Source organism: Monodon monoceros, unplaced genomic scaffold (genome assembly GCF_005190385.1).
Source record: "Monodon monoceros isolate NGI ecotype Baffin Bay Population unplaced genomic scaffold, NGI_Narwhal_1 Super_Scaffold_13, whole genome shotgun sequence".
NCBI lineage: Eukaryota > Metazoa > Chordata > Mammalia > Artiodactyla > Monodontidae > Monodon > Monodon monoceros.
In genome coordinates this window covers 55,697,372-55,723,895 of record NW_021703769.1, presented here as the reverse complement: position 1 = coordinate 55,723,895, position 26,524 = coordinate 55,697,372, and the positions used below count along the sequence as shown (strand labels likewise).

The window sequence follows — 26,524 nt, the reverse complement described above, 5'->3', positions numbered from 1 at the left end:
GTATGATTCTTTTTATTTTTTATTTTCTGGCCGCAGTGCGCAGCATGTGGGATCTTAGTTCCCCAACCAGGGATCGAACCTGCGCCCCTGCAGTGGAAGCGCAGAGTCTTAACCATTGGACTGCCAGGGAAGTCCCCTATGGGAGTATAGTTGATTTACAATGTTGTGTTAGTTTCAGGTGTCCAGCAAAGTGAATCAGTTATACATATACATACATCCATTCCCTTTTTTTTTTTTAAGATTCTTTTCCCATAGAATCTCATCTTAATGGGAAATAAATAGGTTCAAGGGACTGGGCAGGGGGAAAGCAGAAGAGGCATGGGGACCTAAAGGGGGGTCTCAGGGGAAAGACCCCAGGCGGCTGAGTGCAGGGGCTTGGAGGGGGGTGGGGAGCTGTTGATGGGGAGCCCAGGATGTCTGCCATCATCCACTAAGGGAAAAGTTTCATCCGACGCTCAGCCTACAAACCAGCGGATGCCATGGGTAATCCATCGACCCAAGAAACATCGACCATCTGAGCTACAAACAGCAGCCACCTGCACGTGCCAATCAGCCCTGTCTGTCCCGTCTGCCATGCCCTCCTGCAGCAGCACAGCCTCGCTCTGGATGGCCAGGAGGGGAGCCTGGTAAGGCAGAGGCTACTGGTGCCCCTCCAGGTCACCTTTCCTAGGCAAGCCACCCCTCTCCCAGCTGCTCTGTGTGTGTGTGTTGGCGGGGGGCGGGGGCAGTGCTGCTAATGGCTCCAGCTGCTTCCTTCTCTGGAAAATTGCCCCTGGTGAATGGAAGCTGCTTCGCCCAAGAGATGACACAAGTGCTTCCCTCTGGCACCTGATGGGCAAGGACCGACCGGCCCAGGGGTACCAAAAGGCCAGCCTCTTTGCCTTGGTCTGGGACCGACTCTGGGGTGCAATGCACGCTTCAGAGACCCCCGTGGAATCAGGCTGTGGCTGGTCTCTGGCTGAGACCTCATCCTTCTTAATTTCCCCCTGCCCTCTGCTCTCTCCCTCCCTGCCCATTCTCCCAAGAGCTCTCCCTCAGTTAACCACTTGCACCAAATCCCTGCCTCAGGATCTTCTTCCAGGAATCCTAAGACTGCTGACATTGGACATGGGTTCACATTCTACCTATGCTTCCTCTCCAAGCTTTGCTCATCTACCTACAAAATGGGCATATGTACCCAGATCCATACTTGTAGGGTTTGGGGGAGGAGTAAATGAGAAAAGACATGTAAAGTCATCCTACGAATGACTTGTTCCTTTTCTCTGCCCTTGAGGGAAGTGTCTGGCTGCACACAAGGACGCACATCTTGGAAGGAGTGGCTGAAGTCTGGAGAGCCACAACTACACAGAGACAGAGGCTACATTCAGGGACTGATTTTCCAGGTCTTACCTATGGGGACAGAGGAGATCTGGGAATAAAGATCCAACATCCGGTTGCCATCCACGTCCACCAGGTAATTGCCTCGGCTCTCTTCGTAATTGCAGAAAAAGTGCACAGCTTCTGCATTCTTGGGGAAAGGAGAGACTGGATCAGGCTCACTGCAATTCCTTAGACCCTCAGTCTTTCAGGATTAAGCTTGAATTGATGAAGTAAGCCATGTCCTGCCCATTTATGGACACATGGACGGTATCTGTGGGTGCTGGCAGTGTTGGATTTTTTGCCCTGCTGGTAATTACATGGGTGATTTGCTTTATAATTGTTTATTAGGCTGTGGATTTGTATTTTATGATTTTTTTCTGTATGTGTTTTATATATCACAACAAAAAAGATTGAGATATAACTCTGAAGAAGATTCTGAAAAGTTAAAATGTATATAGTAAGCCTTAAGGCCTAAAAAAACTAAAAAATATATAGTGATTATGAAAGAAATGAAAAGGGTACACTAGAAGATATTCACTTTATGTACAAAAAATTAGTAGAAAATGAAGAGAGGAACAAAAAAGACATGAGACAGAGAGAGAACAAAAATAAAACGTTAGCTGTAAATACAACTACACCAATAATAACATTAACTGTGCATGGATTAAGCAATTCAACAAAAAAAATCAGAAACCATCAGACTGGATAAAAAGATTCAGTTATATGCTGTCTACATGAGACATACTTTAGATTCAAGAATACAAATGAGGTTGAAAGTAAAAATATGGGAAAAGATAGATGATTCTCACAGCAATCATAAGAAAGATGCAATGGTGTCTACTAATATCAGACAAAATTGACTGTAAAACAAGCAAAATGTTCCTAGAGGTAAAGAGAGGCATTTTATAATGACAAAAGGGTCCATCCACTAAGACGACTATAAACATATAAGCACCCGATAACACAGCCCCAAAATACATGAAGCAAAACCCAACAGAATTGAAGGGAAAAATAATTCTCTAAGACTAGTTGGAGACTTCGGTACCTGGTTTTCAGCAATGGATTGAACAAACAGGCAGAAGATTAACGTGAATACGCTCCAGATCAATAGATCTCACAAACATGCGTGGAACACCCCACCCAACAACAGTAGGGTACATGTCCCTCTCAAGCGCATGTGGAACATTTTCCAGAATAGACGATATGCTAGGCCATAAAAAAGGCTCAATAAATTTCAAAGGATTGAAATCACTCAAAATAAGTTTCCAGCCCCAACAGAATGAGATGAGATTAGAAACCAATAACAGAAAGAAGTTTGGGGGGCTTCCCCGGTGACGCAGTGGTTAAGAATCTGCCTGCCAACGCAGGGGACACAGGTTCGAGCCCTGGTCCGGGAAGATCCCACATGCCGCGGAGCAATTAATCCTGTGCACCACAGCTACTTAGCCTGCAGTCTAGAGCCTGCGAGCCACAGCTACTTAGCCTGCGTGCCACAACTACTGAAGCCCACATGACTAGAGCCCGTGCTCCCCAACAAGAGAAGCCACTGCAATGAGAAGCCTGTGCACTGCAAAGAAGCATAGCCCCCGCTCGCTGCAACTAAAGCCCACACACAGCAATAAAGACCCAACGCATCCATAAACAAATAAATAAATAAATAAAATTTTAAAAAATTTAAAAAGAAAGAAAGAAGTTTGGGAAGTTCACCAAAATGTGGAAATTACACAACACACAAATAACCAATGAGTCAAAGAAGAAATCACAAGGGAAATTAGAAAAATATGTTTACATCAAAAGTCAGCTGCATGGGCTTCCCTGGTGGCGCAGTGGTTGAGAGTCCGCCTGCCGATGCAGGGGACACCGGTTTGTGCCCCGGTCCGGGAAGATCCCACATGCCGCAGAGCGGCTGGGCCCGTGAGCCACGGCCGTTGAGCCTGCGCGTCCGGAGCCTGGGCTCGGCAACGGGAGAGGCCACAACAGTGAGAGGCCCACTTACCACAAAAAAAAAAAAAAAAAAAAAAAAAGTCAGCTGTATGTTTTAAAAAAAGAGCCAGCACAGATTAAGTGTTTGCCTCCTTTGGTGAAACTGTAACAAAGAAGCAATGGAAGGATTGTTATTTCATCCCCACTCACCTGAATTACATTCAGCTGTTTCATTAACTCCTGCAGGAGAGAAGAGAAAAGCATTAGAGCAAGGACACATGCTTGCCAGAGCAGCTTAAAATCTTTCATGTTTTCCCAATATTGTAAATATTTTTAAATTGCTTAATAGAATTAGTTGGCAGGAAACAATTCCTGCCAGTTAAATTACCAGTACAACAGACAGGCTGGAGGTTTAGACACTTCAAAGATTACAGTCAAATAAACTATTTAACAAAAAAATTTAAGTTGAAGATATTTATCTAATGTCCAGAAAAGCATGGGCTCTCTTTTTATTAAGGGGTAAAAAAAGGCTTTAACACCCCATTAGGAAAATAAAATTAACTGAAAATAGAAATTTGCACATCAAAGAGCCATTTATAATTATAATCTGAACACCCCACTTGTACAATTCCACATAGAAACTGGGAATTACAAACTAGTGGTTTTACTATTACAAGGATTTCTTCTTTAAAAACAAGTCAACATAAAGTAAACTTTAGCAATTAGTGTCATAAAACTATGTATTTCCACGTAAAAATACAAAATAATATTCATGACAAGAATATGAAATTTATTCCAAGTATTTTATGATTATTAAATTAAAATCCACCCCTCCCCAATAGAAACATGCGTGAAAAAAGTCTTTTGTCAGCAAAAGACTATGCAAAATAACTACAATCATTTACATCGGTACAAAGATTTCTGTATTTATTAAATAGTTTCAATGACAAAAGAGACAGCTTTTGACTTAAAGAAAAAGACACTGTGGATAAAATCTGCAAAATATGCAAAGAAAATAAATTTGTATTAAAAAGGTTTGCACTGTTATATTTTAGGTGCAAACATTAGAAGCAGTATTGCACGTTACAACACAGGATCAAGGTTAACCAGCCTTCCAAATCATGCTGTATGCAGGTTTTGTAGCTTCTTTGAGGAGAAGCAGCAACACCTCTCACTCACCTGTGTCTCTTCCATCTCACAGGCTAACATCAATTCCAGGGATTCAGAGCTACTCTCATACACCCTGTACTGTCACCCCGGGCTTCTCTGTACACCATTCCCCTTGCCTAGAACAGAATGCACTCCTTCATCCAGTTCCTCCTTGTGGCCCTTTAAGATCAAGCTCAGTGGGGCATGTGCTATACATGCCCTGTGCCACATCACATCGTCATGTTCCTTCACTGTTGTTGGAATGCTGTGCCCCAGCCCCTGACTCTGGACTCAAAGCAAGCCATGTAACTTGCTTTGGCCAACAGAATGAAGTGGAAATGATGGTGGGCCAGTGTGGAGCCTAGCTCAAGAGACCTATAGCAAGCTCTCCTCTTGGATCACTGTGAGAACAAGCTCAGCCTGGCTGGCTGGAGCATAAGAGATGCGCAAAGCAGAGCCAAGTCACCACAGTGACCCAAGACAAGCCTAGCCAATCATCCCTCAGGCATGTAGATGAGCCCAAGAGAGCTGCCTACCCAACTGCCAGTTAACCCTGGACGCATGAGCAACTTGTATGCTGCTGAGGTTTTGTGACTGTTTGTTACACAGCATTATTGTGGCAATAGACAACTGATACATCTCCTCTGAGAAGAATTCTTTGGCTTCTTATGAAGGAATGGCTTGGTTTAAGGTTCAGGATCTCTAATGGTGAACTCTCTGAAAGCAGCTAAGGATACGGGGCCCTCAGCTTGGCTGTGTTCTTGCCCCATGGACACTTTTTGCTCTTTTCTGAAACACACCATTCAGCTGTGCTCAACTCACCAGAGATCTAGGCCCTGGGACTTCCGTCTTCATCAAAGGCCCATCATAATCAAATTCAATGTCGACTTTGGCTGCGGCCTGACTGATGCGTCTGGATCCTGCAGTAAACAAAGATGGTGAGAACCCCTGGGGACAGCAGATGTGAGACTCCTGCCCTTATAACACCCAATGTCCCTAACAGAGGCAGTGCCAGTACCTCAGCCCCATCCCCGCCAGACTGCCCCAGAACTCTGAGTGTGGCCACGTGGGCACCACAAGAACCCTGAGGATTTAAAGAAACGGGAAAGCCCGGTGCCAGTGAAGCTGTAAGCAAGAAGGCATGCTCACGTCCTGCTGGTGTGAGGATAAGCTGATGCCAGCTTCCTATTCCTTTCGAGTGAACAATCTCAGTGTTTAGGATTCATCCCAAGAAAATAACGGGACCAGTGCACAAAGATATAGGTTAAAAATAGTGGGACTTCCCTGGCGGTCCAGTGGTTAATACTCCGTGCTTCCACTGCAGGGGGCATGGGTTTGATCCCTGGTCGAGGAACTAAGATCCCGCATACAGCACAGGGAGGCCAAAAGAAAAAAGAAAAAAACCAAAAACACACAAAAAATATTTGTCATAGTATTGTTTCTAACAACAACAAAGAGGAAACAACCTAAATGTCCAACAATGGAGAGTTGCTGAATAGAATATGCCATATTCTACCATTTCACAGACAGCGGAATACTGGCAATATTATGTATCCATAATAAAAATTACCCAAATTTTGTAAAAACTTTAATCTATATCCATATGTATATATAGACCTGAGTTTCTCAGCCTCGGGCCTATTGACATCGTGGGCTGTATCGTTCTCTGCTGTGGGAGATTGCCCTGGGCACTGTAGGATGTTTAGCAGCCTCCCTGGCCTCCACCCACTAGATGCCAGTAGCACCCACCCGGGAGTTGTGCCCCTAGTTGCATCAATCAAAAATCATCCAGGAGAGAATAATCAAATGTCTAAATTCAGGTGGTCCTCACTTATAGATTTTTTTGGTTAAAAAATATTTGGGGCACAAGTCATTTGCTTGAAACTGATTTCACATTTTTTGCATAGTAATAAACTTGTAGAGGGTTAAATAAACTTGAGTTCCCAGGCTAACCTCACAGAGCTTTTTAGCTCAGCATCTTGCTGAAATGAAGGGTAGTTTCAATTCCAAGCCTCACTGATCGCTAAGCAAAAGACGGCTGTGCGGAATCCAAGATAAGTGTGTAATGATTTATAATCAGTAACCCCTAGAAATCCTTTTAATGTCCCTGTTCATCTTTCATCTTCCTGGCACATATTTGGTGGTTGCCATACTTGCATCAAACTAGGGAATCTCTAGATGCTTCATATAAATCATATGTGTGATCTTATTTTATCTTTCCACAACCCTGAGGGGTAGGTTGTTATTGTTTGCATTACATAGGAAAGGAAACTAACACTAAAACATGCTAGCATCTCTCTCTGTTTTCTCTCTCTCTCTGTGTCTCACACACGCACACACACACACACACACACACACACACACACACACACAACTTGCCAAACTATAAAAAGCCATGATATTAGAAAACATATTTAAATTCATTCTTAATTTTTCATAATTGCTTTGAATATCAAAGAAGGTTTCTGAATTAATTATGCAATAAAGTGTAGCCCTTTGAACGTAAAATCCAGTTAAAATCCAAAACTACCCTTATTTTGAGGCATGAAGTTACCAGCTTTTATTATCTTTTGTTTGATCTTACAATGAAAAGGGAATTCCCATTTATTCCATTAGCAGAGAGTTAAAGGTCATGGAACACACTGATGACTTTTAAGAAAACTGTAAACTCTTTCTCTCTTCCAGAGCTCAGGGTTACTGGTCAAGACTGAGTCCAACTAGACCTGCATTCAACAGGGATGCCTATTTGGATAAAAAGAGCTCTTAACCAGTGCTGGTCTTGCTTTGTCTCCAGCAAAGGAGGAAAGTGAAAAATTTGTAAGTAGTAAGTTGTCCTCTCGTGAGGATACACAAGTCCTCCCTTCCTTTCTCCAGAAAATGTCTTGACATCGCATTGTAGGAATCAGACTTCTTGGGGGTTGGAAAGCGGGAATACCAGGAATGGAGGGAGTTAGCAGTGGGACCTGCAGCTGAAAGGATCCTGATGACAGGGAGCGTGTGGGGTCATGTGGAGTCACGGTTATGAGGATGCCAAGACCATGAGTAAACAGGACTGGGAGGTGGGGTTGGGGTAGGAGCGAGGAGAGGCAGTGGATAGAGGGAGAGGATCCTTCCACTGGGAGCAGAGATCAATGGGGCATGAGGTGGGGAGGCCATGGCCAGGTGCAAGGCGGATGGGCCTGGGTCAAGAACTGCACTGGTTCCTACCATGTGCCAAGTCTTTGTAGGAAGACTTGTGGATGTGGATGGAAGAGGGCCAAAACCTCTGGGCAGAAATCCTGAAAATCAGAGTCTGGTGAGTTTTTTGGCAACTGTGCTGTCGGAAAAAGGAAGATGGGGAAGCTAACACAGATTCAGTCCCTACTTTGTCCTAGGCAGGCCCTACCTAGGCAAACGCTCACCTCTTGTTTTAATTAATCCACAACCTTTTTGTGAGATGATGTTGTCCCCATTTTACAGATGAGGATCAGAGAGGTTAAGCAACTTTCCTGAGGTCACACAGCTAGTGAGTTGCAAGGCCGGAATCTAAATCCAGAATACTTGGGCTTCCCTGGTGGTGCAGTGGTTGAGTCCGCCGGCCGATGCGGGGAACACGGGTTCGTGCCCCGGTCCGGGAGGATCCCACATGCCGCGGAGCGGCTGAGCCCGTGAGCCATGCCCGCTGAGCCTGCGCGTCCGGAGCCTGTGCTCCACAACGGGAGAGGCCACAGCAGTGAGAGGCCCGCGTACGGCAAAAAAAAAAAAAAAAAAAAAAATCCAGAATACTTGTGCTTTTCCCACTATATCTCAATTTTGATTTTTTGTAGAGGAAAATAACCAAATACCAATACGATAAATTTTCTCTTGATGATATATAATGCCATAAACCACACACACAAAAAAAAGAACAAGATTTAAATTGTCAAGGAAGCCTTTTCTGGGATCGCTTATACCAAGTTGCATGAATAGATGTCCATTTACTGAGCACTAATGGTGAACATGGCAGGCATTATTCTGAGCAATTTACATGGATTACCGCACGTAATGCTCACAACCCCCTAGGTGGTAAACGTTATTATGATTCTCATGTTAAAGAAGACACTAAAGCTCAGAAAGGTCAATTAATTTGCCCAAAGTCACACGTCTGTTGAGTGGCTAAGCTGGAAATCTGTCCGCTGGACGTCTCCTTTCCCAGATACTGTGAATGTAACTGCTGTATCTTCCATTTCATCTAGTGTGGGTCTTTCAAATGAAACGTTTGCAGCAAAACGACTCACTTCCCCCAGAGGCAAATTACTATCAAAAGTACAAGGAAGCCAAAAAATGTTTGCATTAATATTGAATGACCCAGCATTTTCATTCATGAATAAAGCAGCACGCCCAGAAGGCAGGGGTGTGCCCTGACGCACAAGACCGGGCATAGCGGGTAAATCCAGCCCAGCCCTCTGTGGCCATGCCAATCCACAGAGTCATTTTTTAACTCTAAACTGTAAAAGCAGCCATCCAATGTTTTTAACGTCCTCTTAGTCTTTTACTGAGAGTAATAAATGAATGTCATTTTCCCAAATAGCAAGGGTTCTGTATGTGAGCCTGGCCAAAATCAAGGTCACGTTCAACTGGAGTTGTTTGCTTTTGTTTAAAAACAAAACAACATACCTTATCCCTCCCCTCAACTGTCCGCCCCACTTACTCTTAACAAGGAAAATATCAGTAAGCAACAATGAAAAAACAAACACGTCTAATTTCACCACCCAGAGAGAACCATTCTGCTGTCTGGTCTCCGGGTCTCTGTGCTCTACTTGCTGATATAAGATTACAAACGCTTTGCATGATGCCATTGGGAACACTGTCTCAGGCCATGAGCTATCAGCATGTTTAATGGCTTTGCAGTGATCCAGTGGGTGGAGGCACTGCACGGAAGCATCTGAACACAGTGAGGGTGGTAGCAGTCTGTGGCTCCCCACTTGGGCACCCACTTCTCTCCCTCACCCTGAGGAAGCAGCTGCCGTGTTGTGAGCTGCTGCATGAAGACATCCACGTGGCACTGAATCCAGCCACAGCCACGTGACTGAGCTTGAGGGTGGATCCCCGGCTCCCCCGGTGAAGCTTCACACAGGACCACAGCCCTGGTACCAGCTCAACTGTGCCTCATGAGAGACCTGGACCCAGAGCATCCAGCCAAGCCTTGGATTCATAATCCACAAAAACTGTGAGATAATAAACATGCATTATTTTAACCTCTTAAGTTTGCAGGTATTTGTTATATCACAATAGATAATTAATATGTAGTTAAGGGTGTGGGTCCTGGGGCAACCTGGCTCGGCTCAAAGCCTGGCTCAGTCATTGGCAGGCTCTGAGACTCTGGGAAACTTACATAACCTCTCTGAGTCTCAGTTTGGTTCAGAGCAATGTACCAAGGTCAGTTCCTCAGTTGTGACAAATGCATCCTGGTGATGTAAGATGCTAACACTGGGGAAAACTAGGTGAGGAGCATATGGGATCTCTTTGTACTGCCTCTGCAATTTCTCTGCATACCTAAAATATTCCAAAAGAAAATGTTTATTTAAAAATAAAACCTGTGGGAGAGGAGAGAACATTCCTGCTTTTTATCGCACTCAGGATATAAACACCTGCAACATTCAACATGCAAATCAAGGCCTCGGCAAACAATTTGTCTTCAGAAGGCAGACAGGACTGACAATAAGAAGGAGACATTGTGACAGCAAGCACGGGGCTCTGAAAACTGGGGACAGCCTGGAGGGGCTGGCGTCCAAAGGAGGCTACTGCAAGCCTCCCTCTCCCAGAGCTGCTGGGAGGCACGTGGGGGAGTGGTGATGATAACCCAGTGTCTGGAGCCGGACTGACTTGCATTCAAGGGGCTGCGTGACTTTGCTTCTCGAGCCTCAGTTTTCTCATCTGTAAAGTGGGATTCACCCTTTCCTTCCTCATTAGACTATAGGGAGGGAGGTATCCTGAGATCACGCGGGCAGGGTGTTCACCGGGCTACACTGAACTCAGCGAGACAGAGAGAAATAGAAGCATCTGAGAGAGACCACGGCGGCAGAATGAGCCAGTGCTGTTGGCCGGTTAGGTGCAGGGTGAATGGAGGTGAGGGAGAGGGTGGGGTGGACATTCCTGGGATGGGGCCTCCCACCCAGCGCCCTTGAAGCTTTCAGGTGAATTACAAGGACTTCTGTAGTTTTCCTGTTTCTCCGCAGTAAACCCAGCTATATGTTTTCTCCAGCAATCCCTATGCAGCCAGCTGGGCCCTTCTGGCTGCTGGGACCACCACCTCCGTGCCAGCAGAGTGGCTCCAGGATGGATCAGCTCCCTGACCACTGCAGAGCTGTCCACCCGGGGACAGGAACACATGGTGGAGATGGAAGGTGTGGCGATGGGGACAGTTTTATGGGGGTGGGTGGGACAGTGGATCCCTTTATCCCCAAAGACTTTTTCAGACCCCAAATCCCTAGTCTGGATTGTGTCTTCCATTAGGGCCAGTTCTTGCCGAGACCTCCCTAGGGCTTACCGGGCACCAGCAGGCGGTAGTTGTGTTGGAAGCTGCAGGCCAGCCGCCGGGTGAGCAACATGGAGGCCATGGTCACCTCCACCGGCAACAGAGACCCCTGTCACACGCTCCTGCCCTGAAAGAAAACAGAAGCACAGAGTCACGCCAACCAAGACCACACCCTCGCTGGCCAAGTATCCCACTCCCCACAATTTCCCCACACAGTGGAGAAGGTTCTTCTAATATGAAATCCTTTGCTTTTATACAGAATATAAACTTTTTTTTTTTTTTTTTTTTGGTGGTACGCGGGCCTCTCACTGTTGTGGCCTCTCCGGACGCACAGGCTCAGCGGCCATGGCTCACGGGCCCAGCCGCTCCGCGGCATGTGTGATCTTCCCGGACCGGGACACGAACCCGTGTCCCCTGCATCGGCAGGCGGACTCTCAACCACTGCGCCACCAGGGAAGCCCTAAACTTTTTTTAAAAATAAATTTATTTTATTTATTTTTGGCTGCGTTGGGTCATTGCTGCGTGTGGCCTTTCTCTAGTTGCGGTGAGCAGGGGCTACTCTTTGTTTCGGCGCGCGGGCTTCTCATTGCGGTGTTTTCTCTTGTTGCGGAGCACGGGCTCTAGTCATGCAGGCTTCAGTAGTTGTGGCACGTGGGCTAAGTAGTTGTGGCTCACAGGCTGTAGACTGCAGGCTCAGTAGTTGTGGCACATGGGCTTAGTTGCCCCGCCGCATGTGGGATCTTCCCGGACCAGGGATTGAACCCGTGTCCCCTGCATTGGCAAGTGGATTCTCAACCACTGCGCCACCAGGGAAGCCCAGAATATAAACTTTAAAAAAAAACTTTTTGACCGCGTGACTTGCAGGATCTTAGTTCCTGGACCAGGGATTGAACCCAGGCCACAGCAGTGAAAGCTTCGAGACCTAACCATTGGACCTCCAGGGAATTCCCCAGAATATACACTTTAAATCAAAGCCTGTTCACATGTTTTCATTTGACCTTGTAGCCAGGTAGGATTATTATGCCCATTTTCTAGATGGAAAAACAAAGAAAGGGGACAGAGTTGGCTTCAGAGCTCTCTGTAGGTGAGCTGGCAAGCTCAGGGCATCATCCACCTGGGATAAGCAAGGCAGGCCTGTGTTCTACACGATGGAAAGACCCAGATGGACGAAACTTCACAGCAGACGTCATGATGACTGCTCAATGTGGGAAGCAGGGAGCTCCCTCTGCCCTGTTCACATACAGAATATCGGTGGTTGGGAATCCTGCAGATCCAGAGGCGTATCCGGTGGCCCATTTTGGGGGTTGTACTTCTCCCGAGTTTGTTCTGGACTGAGAGGGGTCCCTGGAATGTGGGGTTTTCAGTTTTGAAACTGGAACAGGCCCAGAGCCCAGTAGATAGTTACTCTACGCAGCCCCAGGGAGTCAGGGTTCCCAGCTCCCACTTTACGGGTGTGTTGGCTGATTCTCTCCAGATTGCTCCTAAGCCCTGATCCCAAATCCCAGCACCTAGCTCTGTTAGTTGCCTTTTGCACTGTAGGCCTTGAGCAAAACCTCCCTCCCCCATTGTTTATCTGCTTCTTTATATCACCTCTCCCCCCTCCATCCCCCTCTCCCCAGGCCACCATTCAAACATACTCTCTGTGCATCTTTTTGTTTGTGGGTCTTCTCACTAAATACATGCTTTGTTACTTGGCACATGTATTTTCCTTGTGTACCTACAGTACTGGGTATAGACCTGTATTGTTTCTCAGAACAACGACGGAAGCATTCACTTCTCATTATTACTCTGTTTCCCAAGTCCTTTCTACATGCTGCCCACTGTGCTAAGCACTTTACATACAGTATTATTAACATTTATTATTATTATTAACACCCACAACAATGCTATGTGATCCCCTTTTTACAGATGAGGAAACTGAGGCACATAGATGTTAATGGTGGATCTGAAAACAGAACTCAGCTGTCTGAGTCCAGGGTCAGCAAATGTCACCATTCACCATCCTCAGAAACTTCTCCCTCCATCTACAGGGGTGTAGACATGGCAGCCAGGTCTGTTCTGTGTGACCCAGCCCCACTGGCCATACCTGACTGGTCCTGGCTGGGCCAGAGTCCTGGGAGCTGTTGGGTCAGCCACTATCTACCTTGTAAGAGGAGCTGGCATTCAAACAGGGTCTTTTGTTTAATTAATTAATTTGGCTGCGCTGGGTCTTAGTTGCGGCATGCGGGATCTAGTTTCCTGACCAGGGATCGAACCCAGGCCCCGTGCATTGGGAGCAGAGTCTTAACCACTGGACCACCAGGGAAGTCCCCAAACAGGGTCTTTTCATGGAGAAGAATGTGGCCTGTGCACTAGAGAGAAGCAGCCACAGGAGAGAGAAATTGGGTCCGGCATGTGGGGGACTCCCTGGTTCCATCTCAAGCCTGCAGCTCAGCTTGGCCATGAATGCAGCACCCACTTCTGAACCTGCTGGGGAGACCTGAGTTACCTTCCCGGGGCGGGGCGGGGCCGGGTGGTGAGTGGGTGGGGGCAGGGGAGAGCCAGGAGTGTTAGGCTCAAAGATGTCCCTCCACGTGGCAGGAAACATCAGGAGTGAGGGAAAAGTGTTCCCATCCTAATAGTGCCTTGGTAAGAAAGTCCAGAAAGCCTCCCCCTTCCCCACTTTTCGGGGCTTGCTTGCATTACTTTGAATGGATTTCTGTCGCTTGCAAACAGAATCCTAGCTAACAGCATGGTTAGAGCGTCAGAGCCCCAAATTTTGGGAGTGCACTGGGAATAATAATGCCTCTTCTGGGACTTCCCCGGTGGTCCAGTGATTTAGACTCCGTGCTTCCACTGCAGGGGGTGCAGGTTCGATCCCTGGTCAGGGAACTAATATCTCACATGCCACACGGCACAGCCAAAAAAGAAAAAGAAAACGATAAACAAAACCATAATAATGCTGCTTCTACTCAGCACTGCAGGTGGAGCAAGGCCCTGCAGGGCGGCTAAGGATAAAGACTTCTGGGCGGCAAACCTTCTCTGCCCAGTGGGGGATCGGGATTCCTCCAGGGTGGAAGTGACTGTTCTGAAGGGTACTTTATTCCCCTCAATCTGCTCAACCAGCAGTAGTGTATCTCTCCGTTTCAGAGACGACGAGATGGAAGCTTGGAGGAGTTATGGTATTTGGATTTGGTCATAGGATTGCTTCGGACTGCCTGACCCCAAACCCTTCATTACAACATCGATTAAGTCAGTGAATAACAAAACACCTACTGTAGAAGCAACGGGGCTTGATGAATACAAATGATCTAGTTCAGAGGGGAAATTTTATTGCTTTTCACCCGAGAAAATATTATTGAAAAAAGCAAGGGCTTGGAAGGTGCGACCTTAAATTAACTGAGAAACCAGACTCTTTCCTTGATAACTCAATGGATATTTTGATCTATTCCAGAACAGCCAACTCAATGCAACCCTGTTAATTTTTAGCAGCCTGGTAACTAGGTAGAAAGAGTAGTTGCTGTCTCTCATTTAAGAGCATTGGTCTCAAACGGGAGCACTTAAGACTCCATACAGTTCAATTTCCATTAGACGTGTTTTTGAAAATGCTGTTTTTGAAAATGCGAGAATCTCGGAGAGCTAGCATATTAACATTTGAATGCTCTGCAAAAGTGAAAGTCACATCTATACACTTTCAATTACAAAATGTCACACTGGGAAATATATCTCAGTGATATTTCAGTGGCCGGCAGTTGAAACTGACCTTATAACGAAACCTGATCTCTACCAGACGTTAGTTCTTAGCACAATATATTTCCAACAATCAGAAGAATTAATGTCATTCATTCACTGTCCCTGGCCCACTAATTCAATCAACAAAATTAATTAGGCACCTGTTTCAGGCAAGGCACTGCATTATTTAGACATAGGAGAAAACGAAGATGGATAAAATGCTCCTCTCTTTCTGAAGCTCATAATTTAGTGTCAGAGGAATGAAGGGGGAAAAAATGGGAGAATTTAATATACTAGCTGCTTTACGCATCATGTTGATAAATTCTTAAAATAACCTGGCAGGATATGCAGGTGAAAGAATTTCCAGTTCACTGTCAACAACTAATTCTGTATAAGACAGAATGGAACCCTGACTTTTGCTGGTATAAGCAAGGTGCCATGGGAACAGAGAAATTAATTCTGGGTTGGGGGGTGTGCTGCCCCTTGAAAGGCTGCGAGATTTCAGAAGTCACAGAAGAAAGGGGAGGTAAGGCCTGAGCTAATGCTCGGAGGCGTGAAAGGACATGGAACGGCCAAGGATTCAGGCAAGAAATCACAGAGTGGTGGAAGGGAAGATGAGGGGCAGAAACAGCTGATCGCCAGACGGAACCCTCTGGAGACCCTCTCAAGGAGGGAGGGTGCCAGCTGCTCTAGTCTTATCCGGAAGGATCCTGTTCAGCCAAGTCCCAGAGGACGGGGAGGGAATGAGTACTCAGCATGTCAATGAGACGCTGGGGTCATCGTTGAGTTGGGGAGGGGGGCTTGCTGGGGTGAGCTGAGTGGAGGGCACCAACCAGGGTGGGAGTCTATGGCGAGGAAGCAGCCAGGGACCAGCTCCTAAACCCTCAGCCTTAAAGATGGTGGTTTAAGAATTACGCCTTCCTCAAAATGTTAAACGTAGGATTACTATATGGCCCAGCAATGCCACTCCTAAGTATACACCCAAGAGAACTGAAAATAGGAATAAATACATAAACATGCATGTTCACAGCAGCACCATTCTCAATCATCAAAAGTTGGAAACAACCCACTGTCCATCAATGGATGAGCAGATGAACACCATGCAGTCTGTCTATACCAGGGAGTATTATTCTCCATGAAAAGGAAAGAAGCACTGATACAACATGGATGAACCTCAGAGACATTATGGTAAATGCAAGAATCCCGACGTCAAAGGTCACATATTGTAAGATTCTGTTTATATATAAAACTTCAAGAATAGGTAAATCCAAAGAGATAGAAGGCAGATCAGTGGTTGCCAGGGGCTGGGAAGAGAGGATAGTGGGAGTGACTATTGAATGGACACGGGGTTTCTATTTTGGGTGATGAAAAACTTTGGAACTAGATAGTGGTGATGGTTGTACAACACTGTGAATGTATTAAAAGGCACAGAATTGTTCACTGAAGATGGTTGATAGTTAATTTTGTTATGTGAATTTGACCTCAATAAAAAAGAGAATTGTTGAGTGATCCCTCCTCTTTCACAGAGGGGAGAGAGGGGACCAGAAAAGGGCATAGAGGGGAATGACACATCCTGATCCTAGAGGCCTGCGTTTGAATTCCTGCCGCTACAGGCTGTGTGATCCCAAGTTGTCATTTGACCCATCTGCTTCATTCATTCACTTAGCAGATGTCCCTGTGCCCCTGTGATACGCCAGGCACCGTGCATAGGCACTCTGATGAGATGCAGAGCAAGACCCAGCTTTAAAAGAGCTGTGATAGATTAGTGATGTCTGTCACGTGCACTGTAATAGTGCAGTCGTTGATTCTAGAGCTCTGTGGTCTGAGATCCCTGCAGGTTTCTGGGGTCACTGAGGAAAGGGGACAGCCTACAGGCAGACTCTCCCTGCAGACTCACTCTGGGGCCCCTCAGATGCAAGTCGGCCACAGGAGGGGCTCCCTTTCCCGGGGCGGAGACCCCAAAGCAGCAACAGTGACAGCAGAGAGCTGGGTGCCCAGGGGTCTTGCTGGGGGCCAGTCATGCCCGTCTCTCACCTGGTGGGGCAATGATGCCCTCAGGGGGTTCCTGGCTTTCTCTCTTCCTCTCCTTCTGTTTTCTAATTGGTTTCTGACCTTTTTAAAGGATAATTCATCTCACATCACTCTCCTGCCTAAAACCCTCCAATCACACTTAGAAAAATGCAAACCCCGAGAGAGTGGGGATGGAGTTTTTCCTGTTCACCAGGTACCCGGAGCTCAGCACAGCTCCCGGACTCACCGCATTTGAGCTGTGAAAGGCACACAGTCCCACATGCCTTTTAAGGTAGATCATATTTAAAATTAGCGAGCAGGTCTGAAATTTGTGTTAAAACAACAATTTAACAATAACATTCCCCTCCCCTCAAATCTAAAGTCACTGTGTCACTGACTGTCCACCACAGCCCTTGTTTGGCTTGGGGACAGAAGACACATCACTCTCCTGGCCTCGGTTTCCTCGTGTGTAAAACGTAGGTGTTGGATCATATTGTTTCTAAGGCCCCTTCTGACCCCGAGAAGCATGTGGCGAGCAGTTTGCCGAGAATACCTGGCAGCACTGCTCCCCACCCCCACTCTTACCCCAGAAGGGGTCCCAGCATCACCCTGTTCCTCCCGCCATGCCCTCTGCGATCTGCGGCACATCTGGAAAAAGGAGGAGGTGACCTGAAGGATCCCGGGCCTGAGGGGGAGCTTTCTGAGCACTGGCACACCCTGAGGCTTGTGGCCAAGGCGGGGCTGGAGAAATCCCAGACTCTGAATGGAAACAAGCTGGTTGCAGGCACCCCTGGTCCCTAAAATCCCATCTCCCTCTGTGTTTTCCAAACCTCTTCCAGCATACTACTTCTCCCTCACATTCTTAATCTCGTACAACATGTCTTTACTTAACATACTTCTTGAAATCAACTTGCTTTATATCTTTTTTTTTTTTTTAACTTTTTGTTTGTGCCGAGAGTCACCTGGGATCTTAGTTCCCCGACCAGGGATCAAACCCACGCCCCATGCTTTGGAAGCTCCGAGTCTTAACCACTGGACTGTCAGGGAAGCCCCGAAATCAACTTGCTTTCTAAACTTTATAAAGCTATTTTCCTACAACCCCTACTAATCACTCCCCAGCCCCTTTTCCTCAAAGTTTCATCTGGGGCAAATAAAGGTGATGGGGGAAAGAATGTAAGAAAATCAAGACAGGTTGTTAAATTAAAAGCTGGATGCAGTTGACTACCCAAGGTTTCCAGCCTTGGCCAGGCCCCCTATTTTTGCTGGGATGGAGACCACCAGCTCTTAGACAGGTGTTAAAGGAGGACAGGGACTTTTCTCCTTGACAGAACCTAAAGAGAAATTTCAATCAATCAATAAATTAGACAGAATAGGAACCATCAGAGTACGCGGCAGATGGGGGTGATCTTTGTTTCAGACACCCAGAGCCCCTACAATAAATGCTGTTTCTTACTGTGCATTTCAGTCAAAACAAGTTGAAACCCTTGGGTTTCCACCCACTGCTCCCTATCCCTTTTCCTCTAATTAAAATGCTAATTAGTTCTTTCTGCTCCCTCTTATCTGCCTGGTGCAACTGAAGGGTGGGCAGGGCTGGGAGAAAGCAATGTTTAAATCAATAGGGGGAGAGGAATTCAGGTGAACGGGGGTGGGGGGGGACCTTCCCAATTTGCTTTGGAGGGAGAATAAAAAGTCAAAAGTACTGGTTGCTGGATTTTTTGTTAAACATCTTTATTGGAGTATAATTGCTTTACAATGTTGTGTTAGTTTCTGCTGTATAACAAACTGAATCAGCTGTATGTATACATATATCACCATATCCCCTCCCTTGCTGTTTATGGCTCACCTACTGTGTGCCCTGTATCTTCTATATTACTTTTCGTATCCACCTCAGGTGACAGGCTCAGAGGTGAATGGCTTCCCAAGCTCAAAAGCCAGTGATTTTGGGGTCTCAGAAGCCAGTGATTCTTCCCCATGCTGCTCGTGAGAATCAGGGGAGCTCTCCACCTACGACGCCCACCCCCTACCCCCGCCCTGGGCACACCCACGGATCTGACCTGGGCATTGGTGAAGCTCCCAAGGCAGGGTTGGAACCACCTTCCTAAGGGGTAAACGGTGGACCCTGCACTTGACCCAGGTCTGCATGGCCCCCAAATCCTTGGAAATGGTTTCCGACTTTGAAAGTTGAACATCCCAAAGATGAAAAAGAAGAGAAAGAAGAAGATCAAGGTGGCTCTTTGGGGAGGTGGTATGCAGGGTGTTTGATGTGAAACCAGCCTCTTTTGCCTTCTGTGTGACCTTGGGCACCTTAAGTAACCTCTCTGTGCTTCAGTTTCCTCCTCTGTAAAATGGGGACAATACCAGTTGCACCTAACTCATGTGCTAGCAGAGGGTGAACTGAGGCCTGGGACTCGGGTCCCTGCTGTATCCCCAGCCCCAGTGCCCGGCTGAGAACAATCACTGAATAAATAATAAACACTCCAGAGCCATCCTACGAAGATGGACTCATCTCTCCACCATGCTGCCTCCCAGGCCCTATGAACACCAAATCTTTGCATGTGTCATTAGCTAGAGATAGAAGCCCCAGACCTCTCTGAGGCCCTGAAGATGCTCTTTCTCATTCTTCTATCTGCTCTAGTGACAGAGACAAAAGGGCTGGCAGAGGCTGGGGACATTCCTTTCCCATCTGCAGCCCTAGCCGTCGGCTTTTCTGCAGACTCAATGGGGACACAATGACACGTTCAGCTAAGTGGGCCTCCATTGTCAAGGCCAGGGGTCGTCATGGCAACCAATAAAGCCAGAGCCCTGGCCTTTACAGATGGCTAACAGGGCCCCATTCATGGGCCTGTGACGGTGGCCTTGGGACAGAAGGTTTCATCTCAGACCTGGCTTCCCTCCTCCGGCCCCGATTCCTGTGACTCCCCCTCCCTGGTTTTCTCTGCAAAATAGACCCCGGCCCTCCCACCCTGCACTCAGGATTTCCTTTAAGAACCTGCCTCGTGGAGCACGATACTATCATCAGTGGCTTGTGTCAGGAGGGAGGAATATTATTCTTAGCAACAGGCAAGTGTTGACTCCTAAGACAGACTAAAGGTTCATTTGAGAAAGTAACGTGAGCCAGAAATTGGGTCCAAATGTGCTGTCTATTAGCTCGATGACTCTGGGCAAGTTGCTCAACTAGGGAATTCCCTGGCAGTCTAGTGGTTAGGACTCTGCGCTCTCACTGCCGAGGGCCCAGGTGAGTGCCTGGGGTTCAATTCCTGGTCGGGGAACTAAGATCCCACAAGCCGTGTGGCATGGCCAAAAAAAAAGTCGCTCAGGACTTCCCTGGTGGCACAGTGGTTAAGAATCTGCCTGCCAATGCAGGGGACACGGGTTCAAGCCCTGGTCTGGGAAGATCCCACATGCCGCAGAGCAACTAAGCCTGTGCACCACAACTACTGAGCCTGCGCTCTAGAGCCCACGAGCCACAACTACTGAGCCCGTGTGCTGCAACTACTGAAGCCCATGCACCAGGAGCCTGTGTTCCGCGACAAAAGAAGCCACTGCAATGAGAAGCCTGCACACTGCAACGAAGAGTAGCCCCCGCTCACTGCAACTAGAGAAAGCCCACATGCAGCAACGAAGGCCCAACACAGCTAAAAATTAAATAAATAAATAAATAAAAAACATTGCTCAGCTCACCAGGGCCTCAATTTTCTCATCTGTAAAATGGGAAGAATAAAACCTACCCATGTGGTCACGAGGCACAGAATTTGGTTCCGGCCAACTGAAGCCTACACACAAGATGTAGAAGAGAAGGCTCCTCGCAGGCCATGTTCTCAGTTTCCAAAGACCCCTCCTCTGCAGGGAAGGTTTTTCTTCTACAGCCTCAAGTGCTGGGAGGGACAATTTGCACGTGCAAATCTCTAGCTCTGCTTGAGCCTGAACATCCAGCTTCCACGAGACAGAAGCTGGTCTGCCTCAATATCTCTCATCCTCAGGCTCCTGTCTCCCAGTTCACCTGCCTGCCCCGGCCCGCCAGGCTCCATCAGGAAGAATAAGGTGAACTTAAATCATGCATGCAGGCAGCATGAACACGGCATCACTAGAACAGAGTGAAGGGAGGAAAGAACAGACAAGGCTTCAAGTCCAAGTCCTCTGAATGGGAGAGACACAGGCTTTATTCTAGGGGCAGGAAACAGGTGTAAAGACGCATCCTGGAATGGCTGGGCTAGTTTTGGATTTCCAACCCCACAAGGGAGCAGGAGTGAGAAAGCAGAATCTGGGCTGGGAAGGATGCTGTGCCAACACTGAAGAAGCTGACCCAGGCCAACGTACGCGAGTCTGCTCAATTTCACAAATGTTTACAGGGCGCCTGCACTGAGCCGGCACGTGCCTGCAGAGCGAGCACATGCCCTGCTCTGTCCTCAGGATCCAGTGTTCCCAAGCGGGGGGCCAACAAGCAACAGATAAGGTCAGCATGATGAGAGGAGACATGCTTCCTGTTTAGAGAAACCAAATCATTTTAAGGACTCCAGGAACTGCTAAGTATGCAAATACAACAGCGTATAACAAATGAGCCATTTATTTCTTTCCAGGTCTGCACCACAGGCAACTTGGAAGCACTTTTTTGGTGATTGGAGTTACAGTGTGTGCCCGATGGTATTCCTACGATCCCTTGGAAATATCTTAACTTTTCAGAAATTCAAAGGATCTTTCACTGATGCGTGATGCAGGGTCTGCTATGATTCAATGAATGAATCCCTCCTGTGCCAAGCGTTACCCACACTATCTCATCTACTCCTGGAAGGCAACTACTACTCTCCCATTTTTCAGGTGAGGGAGTAGGCTCAGAGAGGTTTTGCCACTTGCGCAAGGACACAAAGCTAGAGATAGTGGAGCTGTGTTAGAACCACGGCCCTCTGCGCTTGAAGACTAAGATCTGGGTATATTACCAGTTTGGTGGTTGCGATCCTTACCCAGAGAGCTCATCAATCAACAGAGACCAACATACATACACCTCCTTTACAGGGACAAAAAACTTCAACAGTTACCACTGCTTGCAGCCTTCCTGAAGACCGTCATCTTTTCTTTTTTTTTTTTGCCGCACCGTGCAGCACATGAGATCTTAGTTCCCTGACCAGGGATCAAACACACGCCCCCTACATTGGAAGCATGAAGTCTTAACCGCTGGACCGCCAAGGAAGTCCCAAGACCTTCATCTTTTAGCCACACACTCGTTTCCAACCTCAGCCCACACGTGGCACTTTCCCTAAACCCCAAAGCTTGTCCCACAGTCCCTTCCAGGGTGCAGAGGCCCAAATTCCACGAGGCGCCCCATCCCACCCTATGGCATGTAAGGTCCTTGGCGTGGAAGAAGCAGCATCTTTATGACTCCGTGGCACTTAGGACAGCTCCAGGTAACAGAGAATGCTAACTGTATGTTTTAAACATCAATATGTGACCCAAGAGTCTGCCTACCTTTTCTTGCGTCCTAATTCTTCTAGCCAACGCTTTAAACATTTTGCTGCAGGAGAGACAGCAAAGGGGAGGGGAGGTCCAAGGATAGAGTTCTGAAAAAGCAGCCGATTCACCGCCTTCTGAGCCAATCAAGCAGGCTCACCCCTTGCTGTTGATGTGGCACAATGGCCGTCAGTCATATGATCCTGGCCAAACAGTCAGGCCTTCTGGATGGCACGTGTGTGTTGATTTCCGAGATCCTCATGCCAGCCTTACCTGCCCCCCCCGCCCCACCAAAGATCTGGCAGCATCTGAGACATCAAACGTAATCTGTCTGTTTAGGGAGTCTTCCCACGGGACCACAGAGGGCAGATGGATGGAGCCCTTAACCCTACAGCTCACAATGCCTTGTTTAGCTTGTTTATTGAAAGGAGTGGGCCCCGGAGGACAAAATATAGCACCAAAGAAAGAGCTGGGACATGAATCTGGGGAAGAAGGCTGATCACAGCTGCTGGTGATTATCAACATGTGAGGCTGGAGCATTGATCTAGTGCAAAACATCCATCACTTCCACGGTGTTTTGTCCACACAGAGCCAGATACGCAGAGTAAATAAAACTGGCATGGAATATTTCCTGGTTGGCATCCTCCCTGGAGGGGAAACCCACCCAGGTGTCCAAACCTCCCCGTTTTTCTCTCATCAACAGCGTTCTCTGCCTTCCCTCCTGTTGAGAAAAATGCCTCCATTTTATGGCTTTTTGATAGTTTTAGGAAAACAAACTTGCTAATTAAAAAAAGAAAATCTCTAAAATGATACTCCTTGAGACATGTACAAAACCCCCAGCCATCCTCCAGGCAAAAAGATAAGGCTTTCAGGAATGAGTTGAGGGCTTTCTATTGAAACCATCTTATTTTTTCACATTTAAAAAATGTGAAATGCCCCAACATTCCTTGGCTCCTTGCTACCCCCAGGATAAAGCCCAGCTGCTTGGCTGGGTACCCCCTGCCCCCAACCTGTATGTCCTGCCCTGTGGACGCTGACCTGCACATACTCTGCTCTTCGCTGCCTCCGGGTTGTCACTCACATGATCCTGTTTGTTGGAATGTCCTTTCTGCCCCTCGTCCTGTGCATATTCCCTTACCTCTTGTATACCTTTTCAGAGTGGCCACCTCCGGCCACCTACTCCAAGAAGCCTTCCTGCTTCTCAGTTCAGGGTTAGATGCCACTCATCTGTATTTCTCCAGCAATCATTCCTTTTTTTTTTTTTTAAAATATTTTAGGGGAATTCCCTGGCGGTCCAGTGGTTAGGACTCGGCGCTCTCATTGCTGGGGCCCGGGTTCAATCCCTGGTCGGGGAACTAAGATCCCACAAGCTACGTAGCATGGCCAATAAATAAATAATTAAATTTCAAACACACAAGATGAATCTGACTCTACCTACCACCTTGTTCCAACAGTCAACATCTGTCATGTTTAGATTAGCCACAGATTTATACACATATTCTTTTCCTGTTCACCTGTACTGTCTATCTGTTCACATCTCTGTCTCTGCCTTTAGCCTGTGAGATTCATGTATTCACTCATTCATTCACTCACGGGTCCACCAGCAGGCACTGCTATGTCCTGACTGCCTATGGCCTGAAGACACAACACTAAATCCTGAGGACCCAGGTGGGATGGTGGGACCAGACAGCAGAGTCCCTGCATTCTGTTCCGGCGGAAGAGACAGACAACAACTAAGTAAACAAGGAAGACAATTTCACATCGTGACGAGGGTCATCAGCATCACTTGACAGCCATCGACCCGCCTGTCTCATCACCTCCAGCACTGAGCACATGTCAGAGGCAGAGGAGGCCCAGCAAGCATCTGTGTGCTCCCAGAGCTGGATGCTCTGAACACAGGGTTCCACCGAGGTAGCCTGGGTTCTGCGGTCACTATGGCAACAGTCCTTCCCTTTCCACCCCCTTGGAAGGGGGCAGTGGATGGGGACCAGGATGACTGGGGATCCACCCCAGCTGCTCAGGACTGAGATACAGCTCCCCCCACCCCCGCACCCGCTGGCCACCACAGTCTGCTCTCAGGATGACTTTTCAAGTGTGCGAACATCTGGTTCACAAAACCAAAAGGCCACGAGTGAACTGATAAACACTCCGTACCTGGGTTCTTTCTTGATCACCCTGAAGAGTCACCCCCATAATGTCAAGGGGTGAAAGCAACACAAAACAGACAAAACACAGGAGGCTGCTTCCAGCCCTCTGGGATGGACTTCGGAGGCTCTGGTGAGCTTGTGGGCTTATGGGCTCTGACTAAACGTGTGTTTCCCTGGAGGTCTTTACAGCGCACCTGAGTAACTCGTTGCCAGGCGAAGGCAGGAGGGCAGTTCTGTTGGGAAGAGGTGGGATAGGGAGGCCTCTTACCATACCCCCCACCCCAAGATCTCTGCAGTACCCACTGGGGGCCACCTGCCCAGAGGCCAGCTCTAGAAAGCCAGCCCTGGGTGCAGAAGGGAAAGACCCTCCAGGTTCATCCATCACTGGCTGAGGCAGGGGTGCTGGGATTACAAGAATAATAGCAACAACAGTATTTAGTGATCACTTACTTCGGGCCAACCCTCTTTTAAGCTTTTCCATATAATAGTGCCTTTAATTTTTAGAACAATCCCCTGAAGCAGTTACAATGATCCTCCTCTCTTACCAACCCCCGCAAAAAGGGGGGGATGGGGTGGAAACTGGAAGCACAGAGAGGTTAAGTGACTTGCCCAGAAACACACAGCCACTAAGTAGGTAAGCCAGGATACAAGCCCAGGCTGGCTCTAGATCCAGCGCTCTTAACCTCTACACCACAGTAAAGAGGTGAAGTCACTCAGACTCAAACTGGAAGTGGGCGAGACTGTTGAGTTATTTCACAAGAAGGGTGGCAGTGGAGCAGTGACATCATGTGGGTTTTGGCTGGGGCTGGAATCTGGCTCTGCCTCTGTTTTCTCAACTGGAAAATGGGTATGATAGAGTTCCCCCATCCCGAGGCTGCTCTGAGGATTACATGAGGCAATCCACGTACCGAGCTAGGCAGAGTGCCCAGCATGTGGCCGGTACGGAAAAGATGCAAGCATAGCTCAACAACCACCCATAATCCCAGAACCACCAATTGTTAATACTTGGCCACATGTGTACCTAACCCACCTATTTATCAGTCTATGCATTTATTATCTCTCTTCTGGATTCTTTGAGAGATAGTTGCAGACATTGTGAATTTCGTCCCTAAATCCTTCAGCCTGTATAGTCTGAGAACAGGGACATTGTCCTATATTAACCCCAGTACAAATTATCTGAGATACAAGGTATTTCACCTTCAGGAAATTCACCATTGACGTAATAGTATTATCTAATATATTCTGTATTGACTCCCCCACTTGTCCCCAAAATGTCTCTGGCGGCTGTTTCTGTTTTCCAGGCTCCAACCCGGGATCACTCATCATCGCATTCGTGTGCAAGGCTCTTTCATCTCTTTTTAACCTGGGACCATTTCTCAGCCATTTTGCTTTTCATGCAAAGAGTCTAGGCCAGTCGCTTTGAGAGTCTTAATATATATATTTTTAAGTCCTTGTAAAATAAACTGTAGCCCATGGGCAAATGGAGAAAGTGCCCTATAGGGTAGAGGTACAGGGGGTTTGGGGGCGGGGCAGAGGAGGGCCTACAGCATCAGCTCTACCTGGGTCTAAGTACGAGGTTTCCCAGAAGCAATGACAGAGGATGTTTAAAGGTGATTTGAGCTTTGAGCAGGTGGAACAAGGTGGCGGGGCCACTGCAGACAGAGGCCATAGTGTAGGGAACGAGAGTGGCATCTTGGAATTACCAGTGGCAGCAACGCCTCTAAGGGTGAGAGCACCGCACTGAATAAGCAGGGTCTGTGCCTGCGTGGACCGGAACCTTCCTGAGGCTGGTCCTTGTCTCTGGATCTGTCTTCTCCTCCAAGATGCCAAGGGCACTGCCCAGCCCACAGGCAGTGTTCATCCAGAGCGACTGGCCACCAAACTTCCCAGAAGTTCAGGGACAGGCAAAGCACAAAGGATTCCCTTCCAGGGGTGACGGCGAGTCACCAGGATTCCCACGTCTTGCCCTGCAAATGCAATTTCCCTTTCTAAACCCGCTTGCCTCTTGCTGGTTCTTGGGGCTTGGGCTGCTTTGCTCCAAAAATTCAAAATGGACTTCTAATTGACCACGGAAGTAAACCATGTGAGGGGGCTGCCACCCAAAGTTTCCTCACGTCTCCTTGACTAAGCCCTCCAGGTTGTCAAGCAAAATCCTTCCGTCTTGTGGCGGAAGAAAGTGAAATGCCCGCTGATGGGGCCTCGTGAGCCTTCCATTCCCCCAGAGTTTCAGAGAGAAAGGTGTGTGTGTGTGTGTGTGTGTGTGTGTGTGTGTGTGTGTGTGTGTGTG

General features: G+C 47.6%; 1 protein-coding gene across 1 annotated transcript in view; it reads right to left on the bottom strand.

Annotated features, from left to right (window-relative positions):
* The window catches only part of ABAT (4-aminobutyrate aminotransferase), a 91,541-nt gene that overhangs the window by 27,701 nt on the left and 37,316 nt on the right, over positions 1 to 26,524 (bottom strand). Inside the window, exons 2-5 of the mRNA XM_029220427.1 lie at positions 10,940 to 11,054; positions 5,254 to 5,351; positions 3,493 to 3,522; positions 1,390 to 1,507 (exon numbers count right to left, since the gene is read on the bottom strand). Of these exons, the coding sequence (XP_029076260.1) occupies positions 1,390 to 1,507; positions 3,493 to 3,522; positions 5,254 to 5,351; positions 10,940 to 11,009 (316 nt within the window). The 5' untranslated portion in view covers positions 11,010 to 11,054. The remainder of the gene's footprint in view (positions 1 to 1,389; positions 1,508 to 3,492; positions 3,523 to 5,253; positions 5,352 to 10,939; positions 11,055 to 26,524) is intronic.